Genomic DNA, 23,837 nt, shown 5'->3' with positions numbered 1-23,837 from the left:
TTATCTCCTTAGAAAATATTTATTAAACTTGTTAAATGAACCGCAACAGTTGGCTAAAATAAAAACTCCGAAACATCTTAAAATTCCAAACAAATGGATAACAAATTTGCGCGAATGAAAGCTCAAAAACAACTAAAAACAACTCCGTGGAACAAAAAGAGTACGCGAAAAATATCCACGGCAGTGTTCCAATGTCATGGTTAGAGTTCTTTGACGTGATGGCTTACTTATGAAAATCACGCGCCGCGTGTAAACACAAAAAGAGTGCAAAGGATAGAAAGGAGGATAAATTTGTAGTTGAAATTGAAAAACGAAAGAGATTTTCTGAACGTATAATTCACATCCCCCACAATTAGTAAAGCGCGGTATTGTCAAGTGCTTTTACGAGTCTGCGAAACGTCTCGCAACACAGCCCCCCCCCCCCCCATTACGTTCAAGGAGAAGAAACTTCTGTCATCTATTCTTGTTTCTGATCGTTATCCTTCTTCTTTAGTGAAAGGGTAACAAAAACCAAGACACCGACCACCAGCACTAAATCCCCCACCGAGTTTAGATCCACAGCAATTCTGCCCCATATAAAAGACCTCTCCGAATAACTTAGCCGCCGTCTACAACGACAGGGCATACGCGCCATTTTCAAGTCAGAGACTACGCTGCTATCACACCTTTTAAGCCTGAAGAGATGCCGTCGCCCGGCTAAATAGGATGGCGTAGTCTACAAGATTCCTTGTGAGTGCGGGAAGGTCTACATCGGCGAAACTGGCAGACCCTTACAGGAGAGAATCAAGGAACACGATAGGGATATGCGACTCGCCAAGACGCAGACCTCCGCCGTTTTAGAGCATGCTCACAACAGCGGACATCGCCCGCTCTGGAACGAAGTAAAGGTCTATTGATCTTGACCCCCAGTTCTTCACACACCGGGTGATAGAGGCAACTCGCATAAGACTTCGCCCTAACAACATCAACAGGGACAGTGGATTTAAATCCCAGAGGCCTGAATGCCAACATCAAAAAACACAACAGCAGGAGAGTTGTGCGGTAACAGACCATAGAGGGACCTGATCCAAATGTGCATCAGTCACGGCTGTGGAATTCGATTCAGTCAGAGCTGAGAACTACAGCATGTAGGTGACGCGTACTCAATTCACCTCATCGCCTGAAGAAGACTAACAGAGTGCAGTCCACGATCCACATCCAGAGAGACCACATTGTGAAACAAACGATTATATTTCTCTTTTGAAGGATTTTCCTTTGAAGATTTCGTATGAATGAAATAAAATAAATAATCGAAAAGAACCATTTTCAGAGTATGTAATATTCAGATCATTTTATAACCGTAAGCAGGGCCCTGCCCCTTTTTACTATGGCCCAGGATACCATGGCCCATACGGTGGCCTAAGAGGCTCAAAGCCCAGTTTTGTTTTGATTTTTTGACTATAAATCCCTTCTTTCTTATCCTTGCCCACATCTTACGATATCCCACAAAACAACCGCTTTTACCGAGTTTTTTCTCAATGGCACTTCTCAGTTCATCATCAGATAATTTTTCTTGATGATCCTAGTTAGAGAGCTAAGCCTTCTTTTCAGAGTTGATATGCTCACCCCATGGAGCTTCGGAAATTCAAGTATTTCCAGATTACTGTAGCCTTGCCAGAAATATTGCAATACAAACTCCAGATAATCTTCAGCAGTTCCGTCATCTACTCTCTTACATGGCGTATATATTGGCAAAGGCATCTCTCGACTTCTTAAATCAGTTAGGACAAAATTGTAATGTTAAAATTCCCGCCAAAAGCCAGATTGCATAGCACATGAGCATGCGCATAGCTGTTGCGTCTCAACATAGAGAGCTGGTACCTAAATACTGAAAATTAAACAGGACTGCGAATTGAAACAAAGTTGGACTGTGAAAAAACAAAACTGGACTGTGAAAAAATGAAATTGGACTGTGAAAAAATAAAACTGGACTGTCAAATACAAAACTGGACTGTAAGCCTCCTAGGCCATGGTAGGTTAACATCACTGTGAGTAAATTTTGTTGCTAAGCTCCATTTTAAATAACTGTGTAATAAAATCACTCAAGCTGATTTGCCAACCTCACTAGCGCAGCGACGAGTGCATGAAATTCGCAAGAACAGGCCCACTCGGCGAATGCAAGGAGTATAGTATACTGGCTTATATCTAGCTTACCTGAAAATCATCGTGGCTTTACCTGATACACACATCTCACGCCTTACGTCTCGTGTCCAGTTACATAACAGTTCGTTATATAATGCCTTTTCATGGGACGTTTTATAAGTGAGGTGGAAGTCGCTCATAAAGAAGTCGGGCTCTCCAGGCGAAGGACTCAAACCAGAAAGTTTACATTCTGCACTTTCCATATTTGTGTTCCCATTGGAAAACCAAACCGATGCCAAAATACAAGATTTAGGCACAGCAGGTAAGTAACATTAACTGTAACGAAATATATAGAGATTTAACACTGAGTTGTTATATAAGAAAGCAGTTTTATAGCTAGATTCAAAAAGTTCAAAGTTAACATATTCATTGGTCAGAACAGCTATTTTATATATTATAGACAACACTTACTTTTGGCCTTCGGCAGTGATTCTAGAACTTTCGATTATCGTTGTAACCATTTACTATTCAAGTAAAATGTTTTTTTCTTTTCATTTCTATCCTTAAAAATTTCAGTTGTTGTCTCTCTCTGAAAAACAATTTTTTCACTTTTTTTTTCTACCCAACAATCAATATTCAAAATTGAAGTTACTTGGCTTATTGAAAACAAATCAACATGTTTTTGATATTCTGACAGTAATATTCCAGAGTGGTTGCCAGGTAAGGAATGTTTTCGAAGTACGGCCAGACGATCGACACGCCCCAGTTATGAACTAAAATATGTCGGAGAAAATCATCCTTTTAAATCTTCAACTATCAAAACGGGATAAATAAGATCGAAATAAAAGAACCATCGTACTAAAAAAAACCAAGCATTTAAATTGACAAATGTTGATCACTCTAAAAGCATCGTTTATCACTTAGAACGGCGGAAACACAGATGATCTCAAAAAAATAACCTTAAGGCGCAAAAACTGACAATTTTAACCGTTAGTCTTAGGAAGGGTTGACCTGGACCATTTTTAATGACAACAGTGGAAAGATGCGAACCGTTAGCCGTAAATTGGCACAAAATGTTAACCGTTAGCCGTAAAAGCTGTCACCACATTAAGACCCCCAAATACAGTAAGGACTTTTTTTTATGTTTTTGGTCGTTGCTGCCGTTTTTTTCTTTTTTTTTTGCAGAAAGAGAACCAACATAAAAATTCTAAATGCAAAAATTACTTTGTGATAGTGAACAAATCAATGATCAAGTCTGTTTGTCAGTCCACTGTGATACGCATTGTTCCGACAAGGCGCTAAGGGTCTTCTAAAAGATCGTTGCATGCTTTTTGCTCTCAAGTTTGTCGCGGCATTCACTTTGACGGCTATTTATGATTAGAGATCAAATTTTTTCTCTGCACAAATTGGCGAAAACGACTCATCGTCACAACGGAGGCATGCTGACCAAAATGTTCTATCCTTTCGATTCAGTTTTGGCCAGAACATAATGAGAACAAATTAACTTAAATGATCACAACAGCCAACCAACAAGTTCTCTGATCAATGACGTCTCGAGAAAAGGAACCGATCGGCTCTCCTCACTTCACATATAAACAAAAAAGACATTGTGTTTGAATCATACACTTATGTTCCACAAAGCGACTTTTATTTCATCAGTAGACTAGGAAAAGAATAGCGAGCAAAGAGAAATAACAATTTGATCAGTTGTTCTGTTTCATTGGATGAACTGAGTGGAAAAGATCATGTTTAAAAAATTGACCGTTCTCCAGTGTAGTTAATACAATTGACAGAGCCAGTTATTACATATCGCCTAAGGGGAGAGGGCAGTGAACTTATTTTGTTGTCACGAGAAAATTAACCTGATCCTTCCCTGGGGCTCTGCAATATTCTTTCGACCCTTTTTCCCCCCTCCCCTCATTAGCAGTCATGTAGTTCCCCATCTTATACTTTGGCGGCGGCGACGACTCATCCCCGCTTTGTTTCCCCTGAAAACAACGAGGGTCTCAATGGGGTGATGGCTTTTACGGCTATCGGTTAAAATTTTGGCCAATGTCCGGCTAACGGTTAACACCTTTCCATTGTTTCCACCAGAGATAATTTTTTACGGTTAACTTTTTTTACGACTAACGGTTAAAATTTTTCAATTTTTACGACTAACGGCTAAATATTTTGGCCGTTTTACGGCTAACGGTTATCCTCATTGGGACCCTCAACAACGTGAACCTTCGCCACAATCCAACACTACGCGCCGGCGATAAATTATGACTGGCTCTTACCTACGTAAGATGAATGCCTTTGACGCACATCTGTATAGAAAGGTGGCTACCAACAGTATTTGATTTTGGACTTTTCTGAGAGATTTTCGCACTATACAGCTCCCAAAATGATAGAAGGGGTAAGTTTTTAAAGAACCTGTAGTGCTGCGTCTGCGAGGGTTTAACAAGATAATTTCGTTTTATAAACCGAGTTGAGAAGTTTGAATTGGCCACCGTAAAGAGCTTCATTTTATTTTATTTAAAATTTCATTTTTCATTTCATTTTATTTTTATTTAAACACGGTCAATTCATCAGCCTAAAAAATACATATCACATACGCTAGAATATTTAAAACTCAAACTATATACTATAACACTAAAAGCTGTTTTCCGTGAGTGCCGTGCGTTAAAAAATGTTATTGATCTTACGTTTAAATACCCCCAGAGACTCTGTGTTCCTTATATCGCATGGTAGACTGTTCCATAATGTGGCGCCATTGTAGCTAAAGCTTTTTCGGTAATAATTAGTGCGCGGTAATGGAACATTGAGCTGCTGGAGCCGACGCCGTCGGTTTCGAGCGTTAGCCCTTCGTCAGAGCGATTTCGGCTTTAGAACCTCTTTACGGTGGGCAGTTTACAGTGGGTCTCATAATATTCAACACAAGCGAATGCTGCGAATCCTCGAGGGAGGTTCCAGCCATGTTTAGATCCGACGAGTTTGAATTACAAGACGATTTTCAATAAATGTCTACTTGTTCATTTTAATTTCATAAAACACTGGTTTATATGCCTTTAAATTTTGCCTTTTTTTCTTTCTTACGAACGAAAATCTAATCGGTTTTATTGTATTTTCTTCGGATTGACCATTAAGCTTTTTGGTGCCGTTTCTGATTACAGTTAAAAGAGTGAAAACGGCTGAAGTGTTCAAAGGAGGACGAAGAAGACAAATGAGCTAAAAAACATGTTTGCTACAGTATTTTTTGGCTTTCTTGCTGTTCTGGGCTTCGCTCTCAATACTGTCACGGTACTGACTTTCACCAAGAATCGTAAGCTTTTGTCCGCGGCAGATATACCAGTCCTTAGCATGGCAGTAGCTGACAACGTTTTGGCCACAATTGCAACGCCATTGGCAGCATTTGCAAGCGCCCACGAGAGGTGGCCGTTTGATTACAGCGGTTGCAGTTGGTACGCATACTTCAATGTTACCGTAGGCCTTGGTTCTATCTTACACCACGTGGCCATTGCAGTTGAAAGGTGCTCGAAGACTCATTTTCCAATGTCAGCAGAGGTCACTCGAAAGAAGATGTCAGCAATCATTAGTCTTATTTGGGCATTAGCCTCGATCTGGGGAATCTTCCCACTGATTGGCTGGTCTGCATATGTCCCAGAAGCCAATGGGATATCATGTTCTCTAAGATGGAAGTCAATCAACACCGCTGACACTTCTTTTGTGATTTGCACTTTCACCTGTTTCCTATTACTGCCCTCTTTTGTACTTATAGCATCCTATGCCATCATTTATTACGACCTTCGACAAATGGAAAAAAGATCAAGGCGCAACTGCGGTAAAAAATCCCAGCAAACGCTAGAAACTGTTCTCGCTAAAAAGAGATTAACCTTAACAACATTCATTATGGTTGTGAGTTTTCTAATTGTTTGGTCGCCTTACGCAGCCCTGTCCTTTTATAAGGCATTTTGGAAACCAGTAACTCTGTCCCATTCAGTATCTACGGCCCCTTCCATTTTTGCCAAAACCTCTCTTTTCATTAATCCTGTTACATATTTCATTCGTTACAAAAGATTTAGAAAAGGCGTAAAGAAACTTTTTGGGAAGATGTTTTCTTGTGGAAAAGGCGACTCCACAATGCAGCAAAAGCTGTAAGCGAAATTGTAGATAGATTTAGAAAAGCCATAGACAGCAATTTATACATTTGTGGAGTATTCATAGACTTTTCGAAAGCTTTGGACATAGTGAATCACCAAATATTGTTGATAAAACTAGAGAAATATGGAATAAGGAGAGTTCCCTTAGAATAGTTCACGAGCTAGCTTGATAGTAGGCAGCAATGTGTGGCTATAGAATCGCTAAAACGAAAGATGATCTGCAGCACTCCGCAGGGTATGCCATTACGGCGTCTGGTCAAGGCGCCTGACTTCCAAGATTTTTCTGATGACCTCGTCAGCTCGCGACATGAAAACTTTCGAAGTTTTCATCAATTCTGAATTAAGAGAACTTAAGGAATGGTGTAATATTAAAAATAATTCTACTAAACTTAACCTCGGGCAAAACCAAGCATTTGTCAGATCCCCAAAAATGTATTTGAAAGTGTAAATGTAAGGTTGAAAGACATACGTGAATTATTCCGTCTTATAGAACAAAATATTTTGGGTGCTATACGATGGTGGATTCATTGTCTCGGAAAGAAAGTCTTAATGGGGTTATCTAAGAGCCAAAAAACGGCCAAATATTTTACCGTCGGGCGTAAAAACTGACAGTTTTAACCGTTGGTCGTAAAAAAAGTTAGCCGCAGAAAAATTCCTGATGAGAACAATGAAATGATGTTTACCGTTAGTCGTAAAATTGCCAATATTTTAAACGCTATCCGTAAAAGTCATCACTCTATTGAGACTCTCTGGAAATATCACATCTCTCTCTCGGAATACAAGTGTAATTTCAAATTTCCCTAATTAGTTAATTTAGTCAATTTATTATAATCTTATTTATCGCAATCAATCAGATATTTTCAAATTAAGAATCTTTTTATTCATCAAATGCTTGGCGAAGGAATAACTTGAAAACTTCACGGTTCTTCTACCTTCTAGGTTTCAGTTGTGATCAAACTACGGTTTTTGAATATTGCCTGTTGATCATAAGTAATTTTATTATCATTTCACAGTAATAGCTCTTACAAGAAATAAAAGATTTGTTGTTTATTATTTGTTGCTTGTCATTCCGGTTTCAGTCGATTAAGCTTTCTCGGTTAATTGTGCTAATACTCGTTCAAACTCCCGGGTGAAGTAAAGAACTTCGCAGTAGTGAAAATAAGGCCTGAAAAACTATTCAGGCCTGTATGGGATTTGAACCCATGACCTTTACGATACCGATGCAGTGCTCTACCAACTGAGCTAACAAGGCAACTGGGAGCTGGTCATCACGTTGGTTCCAATTAAACCCGTAAAGTGATGAATAAATGACAGTGAATAAATGAAGATCACTTTATTCATTCATTTTTTAAAAAACCGCAGTTCACGTATGATTTTTATATATTCACTGTCATTCACAGAACTTTGATTGAGTTAACGGTCTCCTCCAAAAGCACAAAACGATAACCCAGGTTCAGGCTTGTACCCAGATCTTTGGACGTGTCCACAAGCTTTTCATTATTTCAATTCCGAAAAAAGCAATAATGATATTCAATGGCAACTCTCATAATTGCTTTAGAAAACAGGTTTTGAAAATGCGAATAAAATTTTCCTCAAGTTCAAATTCCTCATTTTAAGTACTTGCATAAATAAAGATATTTGTAAATTTAAAGTGCGAATCATTTTCAGATGCTAATTTATAGAGCTTCTTTACTATTCAACCTAGTCCCTAATCTCTCATGTCTCGTTGCTCGCGTAAAGTCTGGAATGAGGCTCTGAATCTTTTTAGTGACGTCACGACGCACAGTATGGTATAAATCAGCAGAAACGAGCTTGGAGAGAAATACCGGGAGCAATAATGACTCGGCACCACTCGGTTTTCCACCAAAATTCTGTCAGGAAATATTTAAACCGCCTTCATTGGATGAGCAGCGTTGTGAATCGCAAATGAATGTAGCTAGGCTTACTCCCCAGGCTTTATCTCTTCCCTTGGTATCCGCCCACAGTCTGGTAACGGACGTATGAATCTTTACAAGTAACGCTTCCCCACACACATGAAAAAAAAGAAAGAAAAAAAAAAGACGGAAAGACGAAAAAAAAAAAAACAAGAAAGAGAGAAAAAATAGAAACAAGTGAAAAAAAGGGACAAAGAAAGAAAAAAAAAGAAACGAAGAAAAGAAGACATCTGCATTTGAACGATTTGCTGTTCTATGTCGCCACCCTCAATTCCCCATAAATATTAAAGAGAACTATTATGCAAAATTGGAAAGCAGACAAAGCGTGTTTTGGGGCAGTTTGCAAATAGCGAAGACTTCAAGTTGTCACTGCGTATATCGGTCAGACAAAACCAATGCCAAATATTCTGGGCTTCACATTTCCCCCAAAGAGGGAACAAAGGCTCTGAAACTGGTAAGGTGTTATTTTGTTGTCATCATGTTTTATTTCTAGGTACTGTTGGGATAATCTGATGGATACAATACAGACACAGCGTTTCATTAAAAATTAGTATATCTCAAACGATTCTATTCCCTGTGACTTGTGAAAATAATTTGTAACATAATCACTTTCTCATAAAAATCAATGAAAATCTCTTTTAATCGAGGATTTCATTTTAAATATTTTCGCAATACCAAATAAAACCAAAGGGTAATGATGTTGTCTTTTTTTTTTTCGATGACAAAATAAAAAAAAAATTATAATAGATGCGGAATATTCCAGCCGCACTGAAAGTATTTTCAGACGACACTTAGCATTTTGTCAAATTTTCAACATGTACAGTCTAGGGTGATATAAATTGCGTGTGTTTGTGTTTCTTTTTTCAAGAATCCTCAAACCTCCTTTGAAAAATTATGTCGACTTCAATCCTTTGGATTGCACCGCGATGGTCTTTAAAAACTGTCATCGTTTTTGAGCCAACCTGAATCTTTCTCTCAACCTGTTGGATAAATGTTCCTCAGCCAAAATGTATTTTAATCATTTTAATTTAAGAATGTTTGCTTTGTAATAAGAGCGGAAAAAAAATCAACGGTTATTGGCTTGTAGCTATCAATAGCCTTCTCATGATCACCTGTATCACTTCTGTGTCCGAATTCTGATGGATCTGAAAGATAAAGCATCCCAGCTTCTACTTTGTCAAAATTCTCGTGAAAAAAGAAGTTGTAAAAAAAAAATGCTATGTGATTTTTTAGGTTTCGATAATAGCTTTGGAAGTTGAAATTGTTCTCACAGCAACTGCGGTATCGACAAAAATGTGTGTCCTATGTAAATGTAACAAATAACACGAGGAATAGATGATCTTCTTTTGATTCAGTGGGATCAAAAGGGAGATCTCACTAGATAATTAGTCATGCTCGTAGCAGCAATTGACACCTTTACGTTTTCTAATGAGTTGGAACCAAAGTCTACTTTGTTTTGAGGTGATTTGGAAGATCTTTAATTCTAACTGGTTATTAATAACTCTTCCTAGAATGAAAAGGGATATAAAATTATATATGGTAATTGTACATGAAAATTCTGTAATTAGTAAGTGATGGACATAAACCTGTAGAAACCACGAAATCACTCTGAGAATTTAACATATCCTTCGTTGTGTCAACTAAATTAAAGCTCAAATGTCGATATGTTCCGCAGGCGTTCAAAAACCTTGATGTTGTTAACATTACAGGCTTCTACAAAATAATGCAAAAAAGGACGGTGCGATAAAAACAAATTATGGCAGTCTCTTCAATTTAGTTCATGAGGACCATGGCTGGCGAAATTATCGAAGTCCTCGATAAGAAGATCTACTATACGATCGCTGCTGTCTACATTCTGACTATGCTGACGACAATTATCACCAATAGCATCGTGATCCTAACTTTCTACAAAGTTCGTTGTCTCCTCACCCCTTCAAGCTTACCAATACTTAGCTTGGCCATGGCCGACCTGGTACTAGCCGTAACTGTGATGCCATTTGGAATTGTCGCAAATGCCAACAGGATCTGGTTGGTAGGTGATTTTGGATGTCACTGGTACGCGTACGGTCACACTGTGGTTGGCTTTTCTTCCATTCTGCACCACGGTGTTATTGCTGTAGAAGCCGCCAGAAAAATTGTGAGAGGATTACGAAACGCTGGAGCTCGAAGGCGTGGAATGATCACCACTATTGTGGTTGTCTGGGCTGTTGTGCTTGTTTGGGGAACAATGCCTTTGATTGGTTGGTCATCATATGGACCTGAAGGCAGTGGAGCTGTGTGTTCCATCAACTGGAAATCCACTGATCCAACTGACGTCTCTTTCGTGATGATCACTTTCGTATTGTTCCTGTTTATTCCGGTTATCATTATTATGGCTTGCTATACTGCTATTTCATACGATTTGCGAAGGATGGCAAGGATAGCCGAGAAGCAATGGGGACGTAAAGCACAAATGACCATCGCTCGCGTATTGGCGAAGAAAAAGTCAATGTGGACTGGTCTGATCATGTTTGTGGCTATTTTCTTCGTCTGGATGCCATATGCCATTATTTCGTTTCTCTCAGTCATTGGTACCCCAGAAAAAATCCCTCCTTTGGCTTTCGCCTTAGCAGCTATGTTTGCCAAGACCTCAACATTTGTAAATCCTCTCATTTGCTTCTTCTGGTATCATAAATTTAGAGATGGGACCAAAAGGATATATAGAAATTCAAAGAGGATGGCATCCCTGCAAAAGGCATGGACCACTTCTTGTAATGAGGCAGCTTGTGAAATTCATTTGAGAACCAACTCTTACCCATATCATTCACCTGACTTCAGACAAGTGAGGTAAAACTGAACCACGTCTATTCCAACTGGGAGATAGCCCTCAAGTACGACCACTGAACATCCAGTAGGGAGTAGTGGAACAATAAAGCTCTATTTACGTGCAAAAGCTTCGCTGAAACGGAGTTACAGAAACGGCAAACGACGAACGGGACACAGGAAGACTAGGAGATACGTTTAATATTTAGAGAGACCGACAAAAAAACGGAGAGACAATGACAGTCGCAAAAAAAGACGGATCGGATAGAATAACATTCAAAGACATCTATGTTTCACCAGGCTGAAAATTTCTCTTCATTAAGTTGATTTTACCTATTTAATTAAGAGAACAATCCAGTAAAAGTTGAGGAACAAAAGGGAAAACGGAGGCTTTTCGAACAAGATCGAGAAGGAGATTTTATGTATAGGTCGAATTCTTTACAAGGATATTTACAGCCACATATTTCATACTGATTTACATATGTTTATTAAACTACTCGTCGTGTTCAAGGTACATTTATTGATATATATGTCATGGATTAATATAGGGTCATATCATTTGACCAACATATTTACAAACTTGTTTTGACCAGTTGAAAAGGGGTTAAAGGTAAGGAGCATCCGTTCTCAAGCATTTGGTGATAATGAATACGATCTATGTAGTCAAAATCGTAACCGTTTTTCGTTAGTCAGTCGCGCCAATCATGCAAAATTGTTAATCTTTGCACAAACTTGACCCTAAATTTTCACAGATAATTTTCGAGTTCAGTTCTAGTCGATCCGATGGCAACAATCAATTGTTCTCAGCCTAAAAGAGTCTTTCTCGATGTGTCACCGTACAATAAGAGATGTAAGAAGCTTGAAATATCATGGTATCCTATTTGGTCAAGGGCGAAGTTTACTTCTCCAATCATAAGCATGCAGACACAGGCTTATTTTCTGGTAATCCGTATGAAGACGTTTGATTAATGATATCCGTTGATAATGTGAGTCTCCCTATGCTCTGCCAGCTTTGCATGTTTTCCATAAACAGCCCTGATTTGTTGGACCCCAAACTGACCGTACACAAAGATCTTGTCACTTGAGTAACCCAGCGTTCTGAGCCCCTGAAGTACTCCCAGGACCATACGGGGCCCTCCGCACACAGCCACACGATGGCTAGACTCTTCTGGGAGGGGAAGGGTACTAGACAAAAACTTTGCATCAATATAACCTTCTCCTCCCTTCCAATCATCACAGTCGACTTCAAACACCGTGAATGAAGCTGTAAGACGTTTGTCATGTAAGGCGTATTTCTGCAATTCTTGGAGGTAAGGTATATCAGCTGGTCTGGCGGCACAGAGGACCAGGGTTACAGAGGTCTGGTCTTTAGGATTAGCCATTATTTCACGTATAATCTGAACAGCAGGCTGGCAGGACATACCTCCCACCACCAGAGTCAAATACTTGGTAGAATTAGGCTGATACTCGTATCCACCGCAAGGTCCGCGAAAATCTGCGGTATCACCTGAAGAAAAGATCAAAAAGTTCTTTGGATTTATTTTACCCAGGCGGTTATCATTGCCGATAAAAATAGTATTCGACACAGACGATACTGCTTAGTAGCAAACCATCTTCCTTTCGAGAGAGAGAGAGAGAGAGAGAGAGAGAGAGAGAGAGAGAGGACCCCGGGAACAAGGCTAGGTACGCAATTTGACATCATAGCGTCAAACTGACGAAACGACTTTCAAGGTACTTTTTAAGTCTATTTCTATATTTGCGTGTGAAAATGAAGGAAAGAAAAAGAATCACCTTAGGTTTAATTATTATTGTAGGGGAAAAAGATTGGTAAACAACATTTATTTGGTTCAAGAAAATTTCCTCTAGGGTTTTAAGGAATACTACAACGACACGTAAGCGCCGTCGAACTCTAGTTAAGATAATCCGTCCCACAAATTTGATGCATTGGAAAATAAAGAACGAGAAAGCCTATTTCAGTCTTAGTCTTAGTAGACGAAGGCTCGTCGTTAAAGTAGGAGCTGGATCATGAAGCATGTTGTTCGCTGAATTTTCAGAGTATAGGTTTACATTTAACTTCTAAATATTTTGTTATGTTATTCTCACCAATTTGAAGAGCACGGATGCAGTTGGAGAATATTCCATTGGTCTCATGTTTCAACAAGAGTGAAATTTTGCCCAATTCTTTTGCGCGTGATACAGGGGAGAGAAACCTCTGATGTTTCCCAATCCTCACCAGGACGTATTGACCAGGGAAGCATCCAGTGAAGTCTGTAGCCTGGGGAAGAGAAAATGTGTACTCGGCAAGCGTTTCCCCGAGAGGTTTTACTGAGTGTAGTTTCAGGGCGGTGAACTCGTTTGGTCTGAGAGAAGGGTTGCGAGACAACTCGTCATCTATGTCCAGAGATTTCAACATAGTTGGAGGACTGGTGTTGAATGGATTTTCAAACTCCGAGTCTTGGTAAGAATTCTGAAGCTCGATGTTGTGGTTGAAATCGTTGTCTTCATTACTGGCTTCAATGAGAAGTTTGCGCGCCAGTTCTTTCTTTTCTTCTGCACTTAGCTTCCTCAGTTCTGAATTAAGCACACGTGTATCAGAAACCTTCCCCCTGAGAATTACAAGTGAGAGAAAAAAGTTATTTTCAAATACACTGCAGAAAATGAAGAAAGTCACTCGCCCAAGGCTCGCACTCAAACTTTTCGATCTGGAGTCCAATAGGCCTTTGTGTTTTCGAACTTGATGACGAAACGGAAGAATAAAACTGAAAAGATGACATTCTTAAAAAGCAAGAAAACTAATTCACAGGGTCGGAACAGTAAACTTTACTCACGTAAACTTTTCGATCATAACAAAAAGCATTTACCCAAAGTAAAAGCAGAGTCAAACTCGAACAATGTAATAAAATTTCAATCATCTATTTCGAATAAACTTCTAGTTAACTAGTGTGGACATGAATGAATTAGCACCAGGATAGATTATTTACCAGAGGTCCAAGACTTCAAGCCCAAACAGGCTCGTTTTTCCAACAATTTGTCTGAGCACCTCGTTACTGGCGCCCATTAACCATCCTGCTTTGCCATCCCGGAGAAGGCGTTCCAGACCTACAATGCGCATGAACCAAACATGATGAGTTTCTTCATTATAAAGTTGAAGTTATCTCTATAGTCGGGTTACTTTGCGATGAGGATATTATGTTTTTACTACCAAGTTCCCTCATGATAGAGAGAGAGAGAGAGGTACTATAATGGGCAGGAGCCCCTGCATAAATGGAAAGTACAATAAGCCCCACCAAGGTCTGTTATCAGTCCAGTGCCTAGGCATTCCTTACTCGGTTAAACATGGACGTTTGAGTGAGCGTGGGAGACTGGTAAAGAACAGCCCTTCCCAAACTACGCACGCTTACAGCTAGGATTCGAAGTCCTGCACAAAAGCTGAGAGCTTCCCCCCTTCTATTGAAAACAGCCACCCTTCAGCCACTTATTCAGCCGCCTAAATCTGCGAAGTCTGTGAGATACACAGATGTCTTAGACTTCCCAGCTCCTCGCCTCTTTTCCTTTCACCTTGAAGAACCCGCTTTTCTTGATAGAACTTTTTAGTTACAGAGAAAATCACACACTCAAGAAACCGAGTCTTCTTTTTGTATGCCACTTAGTAGCCTCGCTTAAGTTGACACTGAAACGAGGCTACTAACAAACAAGGCTTATTGTTAAAATAATTTTACCCACCAAGTTCTTTCTTATATCCAACTCCACCACAGGCGTGCATCATTTCATTTGTGACGGCATCAACGTTAGAAGCTGCCTTGATTTTGACTTGAAAACACCAATGATGGAACTGACCGCGACTACAGAAGGAATAATATAAAGATTTACAAATAAACGCTTAAAAAAAATTCCCGACCGATAAGTTATTAGAAAATAGCATATGTTTTAACAAAAATGGGAGACGTGGTGGAATAGTTTGATGGAGGTGTATTTTATGCGGAATGTGATCGACGTGTCATGATGCGATATGACACACCAGTATGATAACTCAAGTGATTATACAGATTCTCGCGCCCGGCGAGAGAAAGGGCCTTGTTGGTCAAGAAGTGCGCCAGGACTTGTTATAATCACTCCACGTGAGGTCATTATGAAACATATTATAACATGAGTTGGTGTGACATATATGATATGACGTAAATTGACGCAAGGTTGACTAAAAACAACGTGAAGAAGCGTGAGGTGAAGTGGCGTCATGAAACGTAAAGTGACCTGAATTAACTTTATGCAACGTTACGTTATTGTAAGATCCCCTCTGATTTAGGGTTTGAAATAAGAGTGGAATCTACGACATACATAGGTGCCATGAACGGTTGTTCATATATGGACCAGTCGTTATCATTGGTCACTCGATCCATGGCTTGTGCCACACTGAACAGCATCATACGGCTGCAGTTGGTTTCTGTAAGGGATCTTCCAAAGTTGTCCTGTTCAGAGAGGAAAAAAGATAGAGAAAATAGCCGGTTTTAGTAAGCTTGATAACAAGGATTCCATAAAAAAATATATAACTGACAAATAAAGATCAATAGAAGAATGTAAATAATGAAGGAAAGAGAATGGAAACGAAAGCGTTTTGTTTAGTTTAGTTAAGAGGTTATAGAGTCTTCTTCTCTCAATCCAAATAGAATATCAGAAAATAGGGACGGGAGAGGGGGGCACCAGCATGTTACCTGTATAACTGGATAGTCCGCCACGCGCATCCCCTTATCGACATGTTCTGTTCTAATCACGTGTTTTTTGGCAATATCCATAGAACCCAGGGAAATTCCGTTCCAACAGGCCGAGCTGAATAGTAGGAAGTATGGGTCGATGACTTCATGTGCAGCTAATGGAAATTCACCTATTTATAAAGAACGAAACGAGGTTCGGTTGCATACGCATAGAAATGTAATTTATCAACAAACAAAGATTGTTGAAACCAGCTTATCACGAACGTGAGACAAAGTAAAAGTTTAAGTTCCCCGCGAGCTTAGGAAGATCAAACTTTCAGATCTTGTGGCCATGTGTTGTACCAGCTGAGCTACAAAAAACTTGCTGATGAGCGAGGCCATCACTGGATTCATATGCGATAGGTGTTCAGCATACTGCTGGTATTACAAGGGCGGATCCAATAATTTTTCATATTGGGGGTCCAAATTTTTATTTACACCATAGCTTAAATCACGTAATATATGATACAGGACAAGTAAGTATTGAATACTATTATGTAGTAACATACGATACTGTAGTTGCAAGAATTTTAATTTCAGACAAGTACTAAGATAACCCTAGTCTCGTGCCCAGACCTTTCACAGTCGGTTACACGGTAGAATCTGGGTACGAGATTAAGAGAACCTGTCGGTCTAATGGGGGTGGGGTCGGTCCCCCCGTGATTCTCCCCCCTAGATCAACCTATAGATCAGAGATTTCAAAAGCGTCCTGTGATGATGAAATCTATTAGTGGAAATGCAATAGAATGCTCTGGTCCAGTAACACTTACCAAAGGAACCAACAAGTCTGTCTGGTGACAATAGACCTTCACAAACAACAGGGCTAGACTGGTTACCGCGCATGCCCAACGCTGACCAGTCATCGGTGCTGGAACGCACTTCGTTCTGTTGAGTTTCATAAAAACATGATGATGGGATCAGCATACGAGATCGTAAAAATTATCGCCTAGCCTGGATGGGGAGCATACAAATAATAAAATATTATCGTTTATGTCACGAGTAAAGTCACTTTGGAAGTAGATCGCAAGATTCCAGTCAGTCTTGACTAGGTGATGACGTCAACTTATGAAGCCCGATACGCCTTTTTGACTGGTTGCTTTTCAAAATAAGTAATTGACTAATTTCCATTTCGAGTATTCGATCTTTTGGTCAGTTCAATGCTCTATGGCTCTCGTGTCGTTGTTTGTTTCTTTGCGTTTTTTTCTCTTTTTCGTTATTGTGGGCATGCATGCCATGCTCCTGGAATGTCCATATTATTTTTATTACATCACAAATAACCATTTGAAGAGACAAACGAGAACACTTTTCTTTTATCAACGCACAAGGTTTACCTTAAACATAAGAAACAGACTCAGATTCATGTAGTCTCCTCCGAATGATGGACTTGTACTTTCAACAACGTAGAAATCTGCAAATCCAGCGCTTGTTACCCAAGCACCGTGACGTAAAACTTGAATGGTGCCGTCATCATATTGCTTAGCTTTGGAGTTGAATGGAAACCAATTATGTCCGCCTATGAAGAAACAATAGATAGGTACGCATTGTGCACGTGAGTCATTTGCAAGAAGGTTAGCGAAAGAATAGAATATTGATGAAATCTATCATTTGTTTGGTCTTCTTCTCAATGGAGACAATTGCATGACAATTGACGGAAGGATAAGAGAGAAATTTTATCACCGACGTTCAGTTTTTTCCTTCTTTCAATCTTTATTTAATTATGAAAAACTTTGTGTTGGGACTCAATTATTGAGCGCACTCAGCAGGAATAGCTGAAAGATGTGCGTGCACGCCTTTTATCGATAAGGCCTTGGTTCGATTCACATCTACATAGAGTGTGAGAAATTTATGATGATTTTGTTGTGAAATCATAATATTTAGGGGGGCTATCTGCTGATTTACCTCCCTGAGCAAAAACGAAACAGCCAAAATCGGAAATTGTGATTTCGACTTGGAATCAGGAGACAGAGAGCCACATCCTGAATGTAAAAATATTAAATTCTTATATTTATCTATTAACTTTTTAACTCCAAATTCATTTCATCACTCCTCTATATTACATTTGCGTACCTGTCGCGGGGTCACTGAACACCAGGGTGCCAATCAACTTGTCACTGTCAAGTCTTCTCAGCAGATCTTGGATTGTTTTGTTATTGTGATGTCGGAATAGCAAAGAAGCGACTGCACCTAAATGCATAACTGCAAAACGAAGAATACAAAAAGTTTATGTGAACTTTTGATAAAGACGCCCCAGTACAGTTTTGCTATGGCAAATCTTTGATGGATTTATGGTACCACTATTTTTCATGAATTTACTTGAAAGCAGTGTGATACAAATGCCAAACATTTTTTATCATGTCATCATTTTCCCTCATATAATATATGGTTACCTTAAAAACAGTGTCTCCCTCTTAGAATTACTCTCAAATTTAGGTAAATATACCTGTTACTCTTAAACAAATTCAATGTCTCGTTTATGGCAGAATTTGTGCTTCTCGTGAAACGAGGACTCACCATAGACCATTGCAGTGCTTGAACAACCATATCGTGCTATTGTCTCCACGACCATTGCTGCACACACGTGACTCTGTCCCAGGCCACCAAACTCTTTAGGCACGATAAGTCCCAAAAGACCAAGAGAAGCCAAGGCATCCATGCTCTTCCTTGGAAATGTATAAGTATCATCGCATATTGCCTAAATATTTATTGGAACACTTTTAGTTGGCATATAACTAAAATGTCTCATTTAATGTGATGATTAGGTGTTTTTGGTATTGAGGTAAGGGACTGGTCATTTTTTTTATCGTCCATCCGTTCCCCTGAAAACCATGTGACCCCCCTTAACCCCCCCCCCCCTCCCTCACCCTAGCGATACATGAAAACTGCTCCTTAAGGCTTCACGAGTAATGTGGCTTCACTGTGTTCTTAGCTCCTCTGTTCCTTCCCTGAAAAGGGGGGGGGTGCCCTTAACCTTTTGTTCACATTTTCTCATAGGCGAACGTCTTGGATTCAATATACTTTGAATTTTTATCGACTTTCATTTTGCTGCTGAAGAGTCATTAATCATCTAATAACCTGCCTTTCCTATAGGTCATACTTAATATTTCACCAAGGCATGCACCACTGATTGGCGTGGCCGTAGCTACAACAACTCTTAAACTCAATGAGACCGCTGAACAGAAAACGCAGCACATACTCGAGTTCCTTCCAGAACTATTACCGACGATTCTTGCTTTGTACCTAGTACGTTAACCCTTTAAAATCCAAGAGTGACCAGCATCTAATTTTCTCCTTACAGTAATAGCGCTGAATCCTTCATTAAGATTATGACAACGAACGAAATGATCGCCAGCTTATAAATCTTTGTCTTTTAAACGAATTCTCCTTACCAGTACCAAAGAAAATTTATACAGAAGAGTGTGGAGAATATTGATACTGATGTTAGGGTGTATAGGGTTAAAAAAAAAAACTACAGGGAAACAATAAAACGAAGCAAATAACTTTACATCGTTTCCGGCCGGTTCAGCTCATTAGATAAATGATTTGTTTACAATGACATTCATAGTTTCCTTGATTGTGGGCGCGCCAATCTAATTGTGGTCGGTCAAAGTCGTTTGGCTCAATGTAAAAGAAATATCCGATTTAGTCATGCCAGGAAAATGATATTTGATTGTGTTTTGGATTTCCTTTGTCGATTGATCCTTCCACGTCCGTCTTTTGTTTTGTTGAGTAGATTAGACGATTTTCCAACCCCTTGATACGAGGTGATCATACATCCATGACTTACACCATCTCGTGCTCAAAACGGGATCAGGCTTCTGGTAGATTTCGAAGTATTATTACTGGCTGAGAATGAGCATGAAACAGCTAATAGGGCTTTGAGTTACAACGAGGAAGATAAGAAGCAATGTTTTTAAAGAAATACTCAGTTCTTATTTGGAATTGAATCTCAGAACTTCTTTCTATCAGTCTGATGTTATACCTACAAGCCACAGAAAGTTCTTGAGCGAGTCATGATGCCACGCCGAAAGGAAAGAACTATGAAATTGTGGCTATGAAGTTCTTTTATATAATGAAGGACAGTCTATGCTTTTCTTTGTCAGAGTAGGCCTTTGATCGTGTATTTAATATCTCTATAAGCTTATTTACTCACTCCAAACTATTTCCTGAGAATTGAAGGAATTTTGCTTAATTTGATACTGGCATGCGGGCAGACGTGCGCCTCCCCATGATAATCACAATTACACCAGCTTGAACTCAAAATCGTACGTCTTTTTTTGTAACTTTTTAACCTAATCCTCTCTCTTGTATAAGAAGACACGTTTTATGTCTGGAGTTTCAGTTTGCTGGCATTTGTACATTTTAGAACCCAATGAGACAGTTTCAAGTCTCCCGATAGTGATGGCAAAGAATTCAAGAAAGCAACCTTTGGATCTCAACATCTGCAGAAAAAATTTTCTAAGCCTCTCGTGATTTTTGCGATGTCAGAATACCTATAGGAAAGGCAATTGATAACGTCAAAAAGATAAGATAAGTCCTCTGTGAGAAATAAACTCCTAAAGATAAATTTGACAATCTTAGGGTTAAGCCCAGACGCCAATATCCATCGGGACCAGCCAAAGCGTGTTATTTAAATAACAAATTATCTTTTAGAACTTATTTGCGACTGAACAAGGCCACTATTTTAGCCCGAAAACATGCAGACCAAATGAAATTAAGGATGATATATGGCTTTGTTGATTGCAATAAAGACACGAAGACACGAACCCTTGGAAAACAAATCATTGAGTTGATGCACGTTGCTTTCATATTATGACGAAAACAAAATTCCAGCACGTAAAGATATGCGTTTCAGGGTGCAACACAATATAAAAGAAAGTGTGCCAATTAGATCTGTATGGGAAAAATTTTCTCATACGACTCATCTGTCTTTTTAGAGCGAGAAACCGATACTTCTTCATAGGTTTTTCCCAATCTTTCATGAGTGACAAGCTTATTAAAAGATAAAAAATTTATATCAATTTTAGGTTGCACTCAGTATCCAATCGAGGACAAGTAAATCCGAGTCGTCCTCCCACAAAATCATGTGCCAAACATGTCCCCATTTGGCAAATTTTTGAAAGCTTTTGGCTCTCCATTTCTTAAAGTTTCTCAACAGGTATTTTTCGTTTATTTCCATGGCGAATTGATTATATCCCCCTCCAACTTATGCTTGATCTGTTTCCTTTCCCACAAACAAGGGCGCTCCTTCGTATTGTTCCGATTTGCTCAAGTTCTAAATGGTCTAGAGTTATAACAGTACATGCGATGTCGAAGGACTCATGCTGTGTTTGTCTCACCGCCAAGGCGGGATAGTCATGGCCCCCTTAAAATACACTTAACTTGTTTCCTTTGCCAAGGAAAAGGGCGTTCTCTCATATTGTTTTACTTTTCTCACGTCCTGGGTGGTCTCGATTTAAAACCGTACATGCGATCTTGAACGAGTTATATTGTGCTTGTTTATCGATTTTAGGGGTCTTTTCTTCTAGAATCAGGAATCATGGTTTTAGACGAAAACATGACCTAACTGTTGCAAACTAGCAGAAGATTGCTTATAATTTAGCCAAATAAATATTATTTCCGAAAGAGGAAATTTTTCGTAATCATGACTCGATAGTTATCGTGATCATGAAACTTCACCGATAATGCAACGTGGAAAAATTTTTGTTTTAAGAAGAATTAAATCACCATAATTTCTAGACATTTGAAGTACGCTCATTGAGAGCTGCGATGTCAGCAACAGATAATTCGGAAAAGGTCACGACTCAGAAATCTTTGAAAATAAATTGTTTTTCCTGTTTTCAGATATCAAATAAAAATATGTGAAGTTCGAGAAGTGACTTGATCAAATCAATGCAGTTCGTTCGAAACTGACCCAGATGCAAGTTAATGAACAAAGATTGGAGTTTTTTAAAAAGAAAAACAACTGTATAATGACATTCTGAAATCATACTTCGCTTGCTTTCATTTTCGCGTATGAGACCTAGAATCTTCGCATAAATTGACGATATTCATAGTTCTGTTTTTTATCATTCTTTGGATTTTGTAATTGACCTTTCTTTGACATAGACAAAATTATTTCACGTACATGTAATTTGAATTTGAATTTATAGTATCGATTTCAAAGAATTATTTGGGGGGGCGGGGGGGAATTCGGGTGGAGAAGGGAAAGGGGGATGGAATCATCAGTGGCGAATGTAACACGACTAAGATGCAAGACCAAACTTTTCCCCACCCCCTTGGAAAGGCGTTGAGCACCCCCTCGCGTCGAAGTATCAACCATATGCACCCGTTAAGGGATATCATTGATAATTATTTCCGATAACATGACATTTTTGTTGAAATCAGATAACTGTTCTCCCACGTAAAACATTACCCAGCGATAACTGATTAATTTCGTTTAACAAAAACTGATCAAAGTGCGTTTTCGTAAAGCTCTGTTTTCAAAATGTTTTCCCTTCGCGTTTAGACCCAACAGCGGGTAAAATTTATCCACTTTGGAGAACATTTTCGTAAATACAGTTTTGAGCGAAATCATATGCACCCGTTAAGGGACATCATTGATAATTATTTCCGTTAACATGAGATTTTTGTTTAAATAGATAACTTTTCCCCCACGTAAAATATTACTCAGCGATAACTGATGAATTTCGTTTGAAAAAAATTGTCTGCACATGTTCGTAAAGTTTTGTTTTCAAAATGTTTTCCCTTCGAGTTTAGACCCAACAGCGGGTAAAATTCATTCACTTTGGAGAACATTTTCGTAAATACAGTTTTGAGCGAAAAATTTATTCGGAGAAGTATGGACGAAGGCCCGATCGTTTAAGTTTTGAATTTATCCTTTGTAGTACGGACATGACAGGGCCTAAGAAGACACCTCATATCTTCCTAACAAAGAGTCCCCTACTGCCAAAGAAGTAATGCGGAATATATCTAGTACCGATGGGCAGTTTCCCAACCCGCATTTCTTACCCAGAATCCACAATATGAAATACACTCTACAGTTACAAAATATGACGGAATTTTTTAACGAAGCTCAAAACTGTTCACAATGAATTTAGGCTAGTGTAATATGCAATGTGCCCTCCCCTAAGAGTGGTAAAGTGACAGGCGGAAAATTTAGATTGCGCTAAAAAGAGGAAAATTGTAGAGTTTCCGTTGATTCTTGGAACACAGGAATTTTATTCCAAAAAGGCCTTGGCGAAAACAGGAAGAAGAAAATTAGAAGACTTAATCCATGAATGCATTTCGTCTATAATCTTAATCCGACAGCGCCAGCGCTGATCAGTTTTCTATTTCGAATGCGTTTTCACACTCTCCTCGTTCCTCGTTCCTCGTTCCTCTTTCCTCTTTCCACGCGCGAACTCGCTCCAATTTTCGCCACGAAATTGCAAAAGAAAACTCTTTTTTTCAATAGTCGTCTTACAAATTTGAAATTAAATTCAAGATAATGAATTAACATGGTGTAACTCGTTATACCAAAAACTTACTGCGTTGGGTCTGATGAGTGTACGACAGCATTCTATTAGTTTCAGCTGTATTTCCTTTTGTTCCTCGTTCAATATCCATTGTGGATCGTACTGCCAATTCATTCCCCAGAAATCCTTTCCATTACCCCAATTTTTCGTAGAAAGCGATGCCATCTAGTAGCTCGTACAGTGCACCAGACCTAGAAAAAATTTTTTTCCACGATTTGAATACTGTTGATGTTGTAGTCTCGATTACGAAAACTATCTGATAAACTTGAGACAGGAGAAGGATTATATACTATATCTGTTGACACTGAGCAATTGACCTTTTGTCGCGGAGACATGAATGATTTCACGTAGACAATTACGTTGAATTAATAACTTGTTTTTTTAACGATCTCAAGTCTTACAGGAAGTAGAAATATATGGAAAACGTCACGCTATTTGCAGGAAGTCGACTATCCGCAAATTCCTAAATGACACGAGTAAAAGTGTTTGACACAGTAATAAAAATTATCAGTTGAAATTTAGTTTGACTGATTTTCGACAAACTTAAGAGCATACGTATATTTTATGACTGGGTCT

The 23,837-nt window shown here is 39.0% G+C and overlaps 3 protein-coding genes across 4 annotated transcripts; 2 read left to right on the top strand and 1 right to left on the bottom strand.

The window, feature by feature from the left end:
- The first annotated feature begins 5,340 nt into the window (after positions 1–5,340).
- Positions 5,341–6,261, top strand: LOC131777995 (rhodopsin, G0-coupled-like). Its single transcript, XM_059094370.2, has one exon. It carries the CDS (start codon positions 5,341–5,343, stop codon positions 6,259–6,261), a length of 921 nt encoding a protein of 306 aa, XP_058950353.2.
- A 2,287-nt stretch (positions 6,262–8,548) lies between these two features.
- LOC131777996 (visual pigment-like receptor peropsin) lies at positions 8,549–11,482 on the top strand. Of its 2 annotated transcripts, none has more exons than XM_066159548.1 (2): positions 8,549–8,651; positions 9,907–11,482. In XM_066159548.1, the coding sequence occupies exon 2, from the start codon at positions 9,978–9,980 to the stop codon at positions 11,025–11,027; it is 1,050 nt and encodes a 349-aa protein (XP_066015645.1). In that variant the 5' UTR covers positions 8,549–8,651; positions 9,907–9,977; the 3' UTR covers positions 11,028–11,482. The 2 variants fall into 2 exon arrangements, with proteins under 2 accessions (XP_066015645.1, XP_058950354.2); XM_059094371.2 differs by having other exon boundaries at positions 8,611–8,651; positions 9,975–11,482.
- A 17-nt stretch (positions 11,483–11,499) lies between these two features.
- On the bottom strand, positions 11,500–23,521 carry LOC131778009 (uncharacterized). The gene is made up of 11 exons (XM_059094384.2): positions 23,274–23,521; positions 18,259–18,439; positions 17,815–17,943; positions 17,079–17,260; positions 16,518–16,632; positions 15,709–15,878; positions 15,335–15,465; positions 14,723–14,841; positions 13,981–14,098; positions 13,103–13,605; positions 11,500–12,506 (listed from the first exon to the last, which is right to left on the bottom strand). Exons 1-11 carry the CDS (start codon positions 23,424–23,426, stop codon positions 11,965–11,967), a joined length of 2,343 nt encoding a protein of 780 aa, XP_058950367.2. The 5' UTR covers positions 23,427–23,521; the 3' UTR covers positions 11,500–11,964.
- Positions 23,522–23,837: the final 316 nt, after the last annotated feature.

Source organism: Pocillopora verrucosa, chromosome 12 (genome assembly GCF_036669915.1).
Source record: "Pocillopora verrucosa isolate sample1 chromosome 12, ASM3666991v2, whole genome shotgun sequence".
Lineage (NCBI taxonomy): Eukaryota > Metazoa > Cnidaria > Anthozoa > Scleractinia > Pocilloporidae > Pocillopora > Pocillopora verrucosa.
This window is presented reverse-complemented; position numbering and strand designations above follow the sequence as displayed.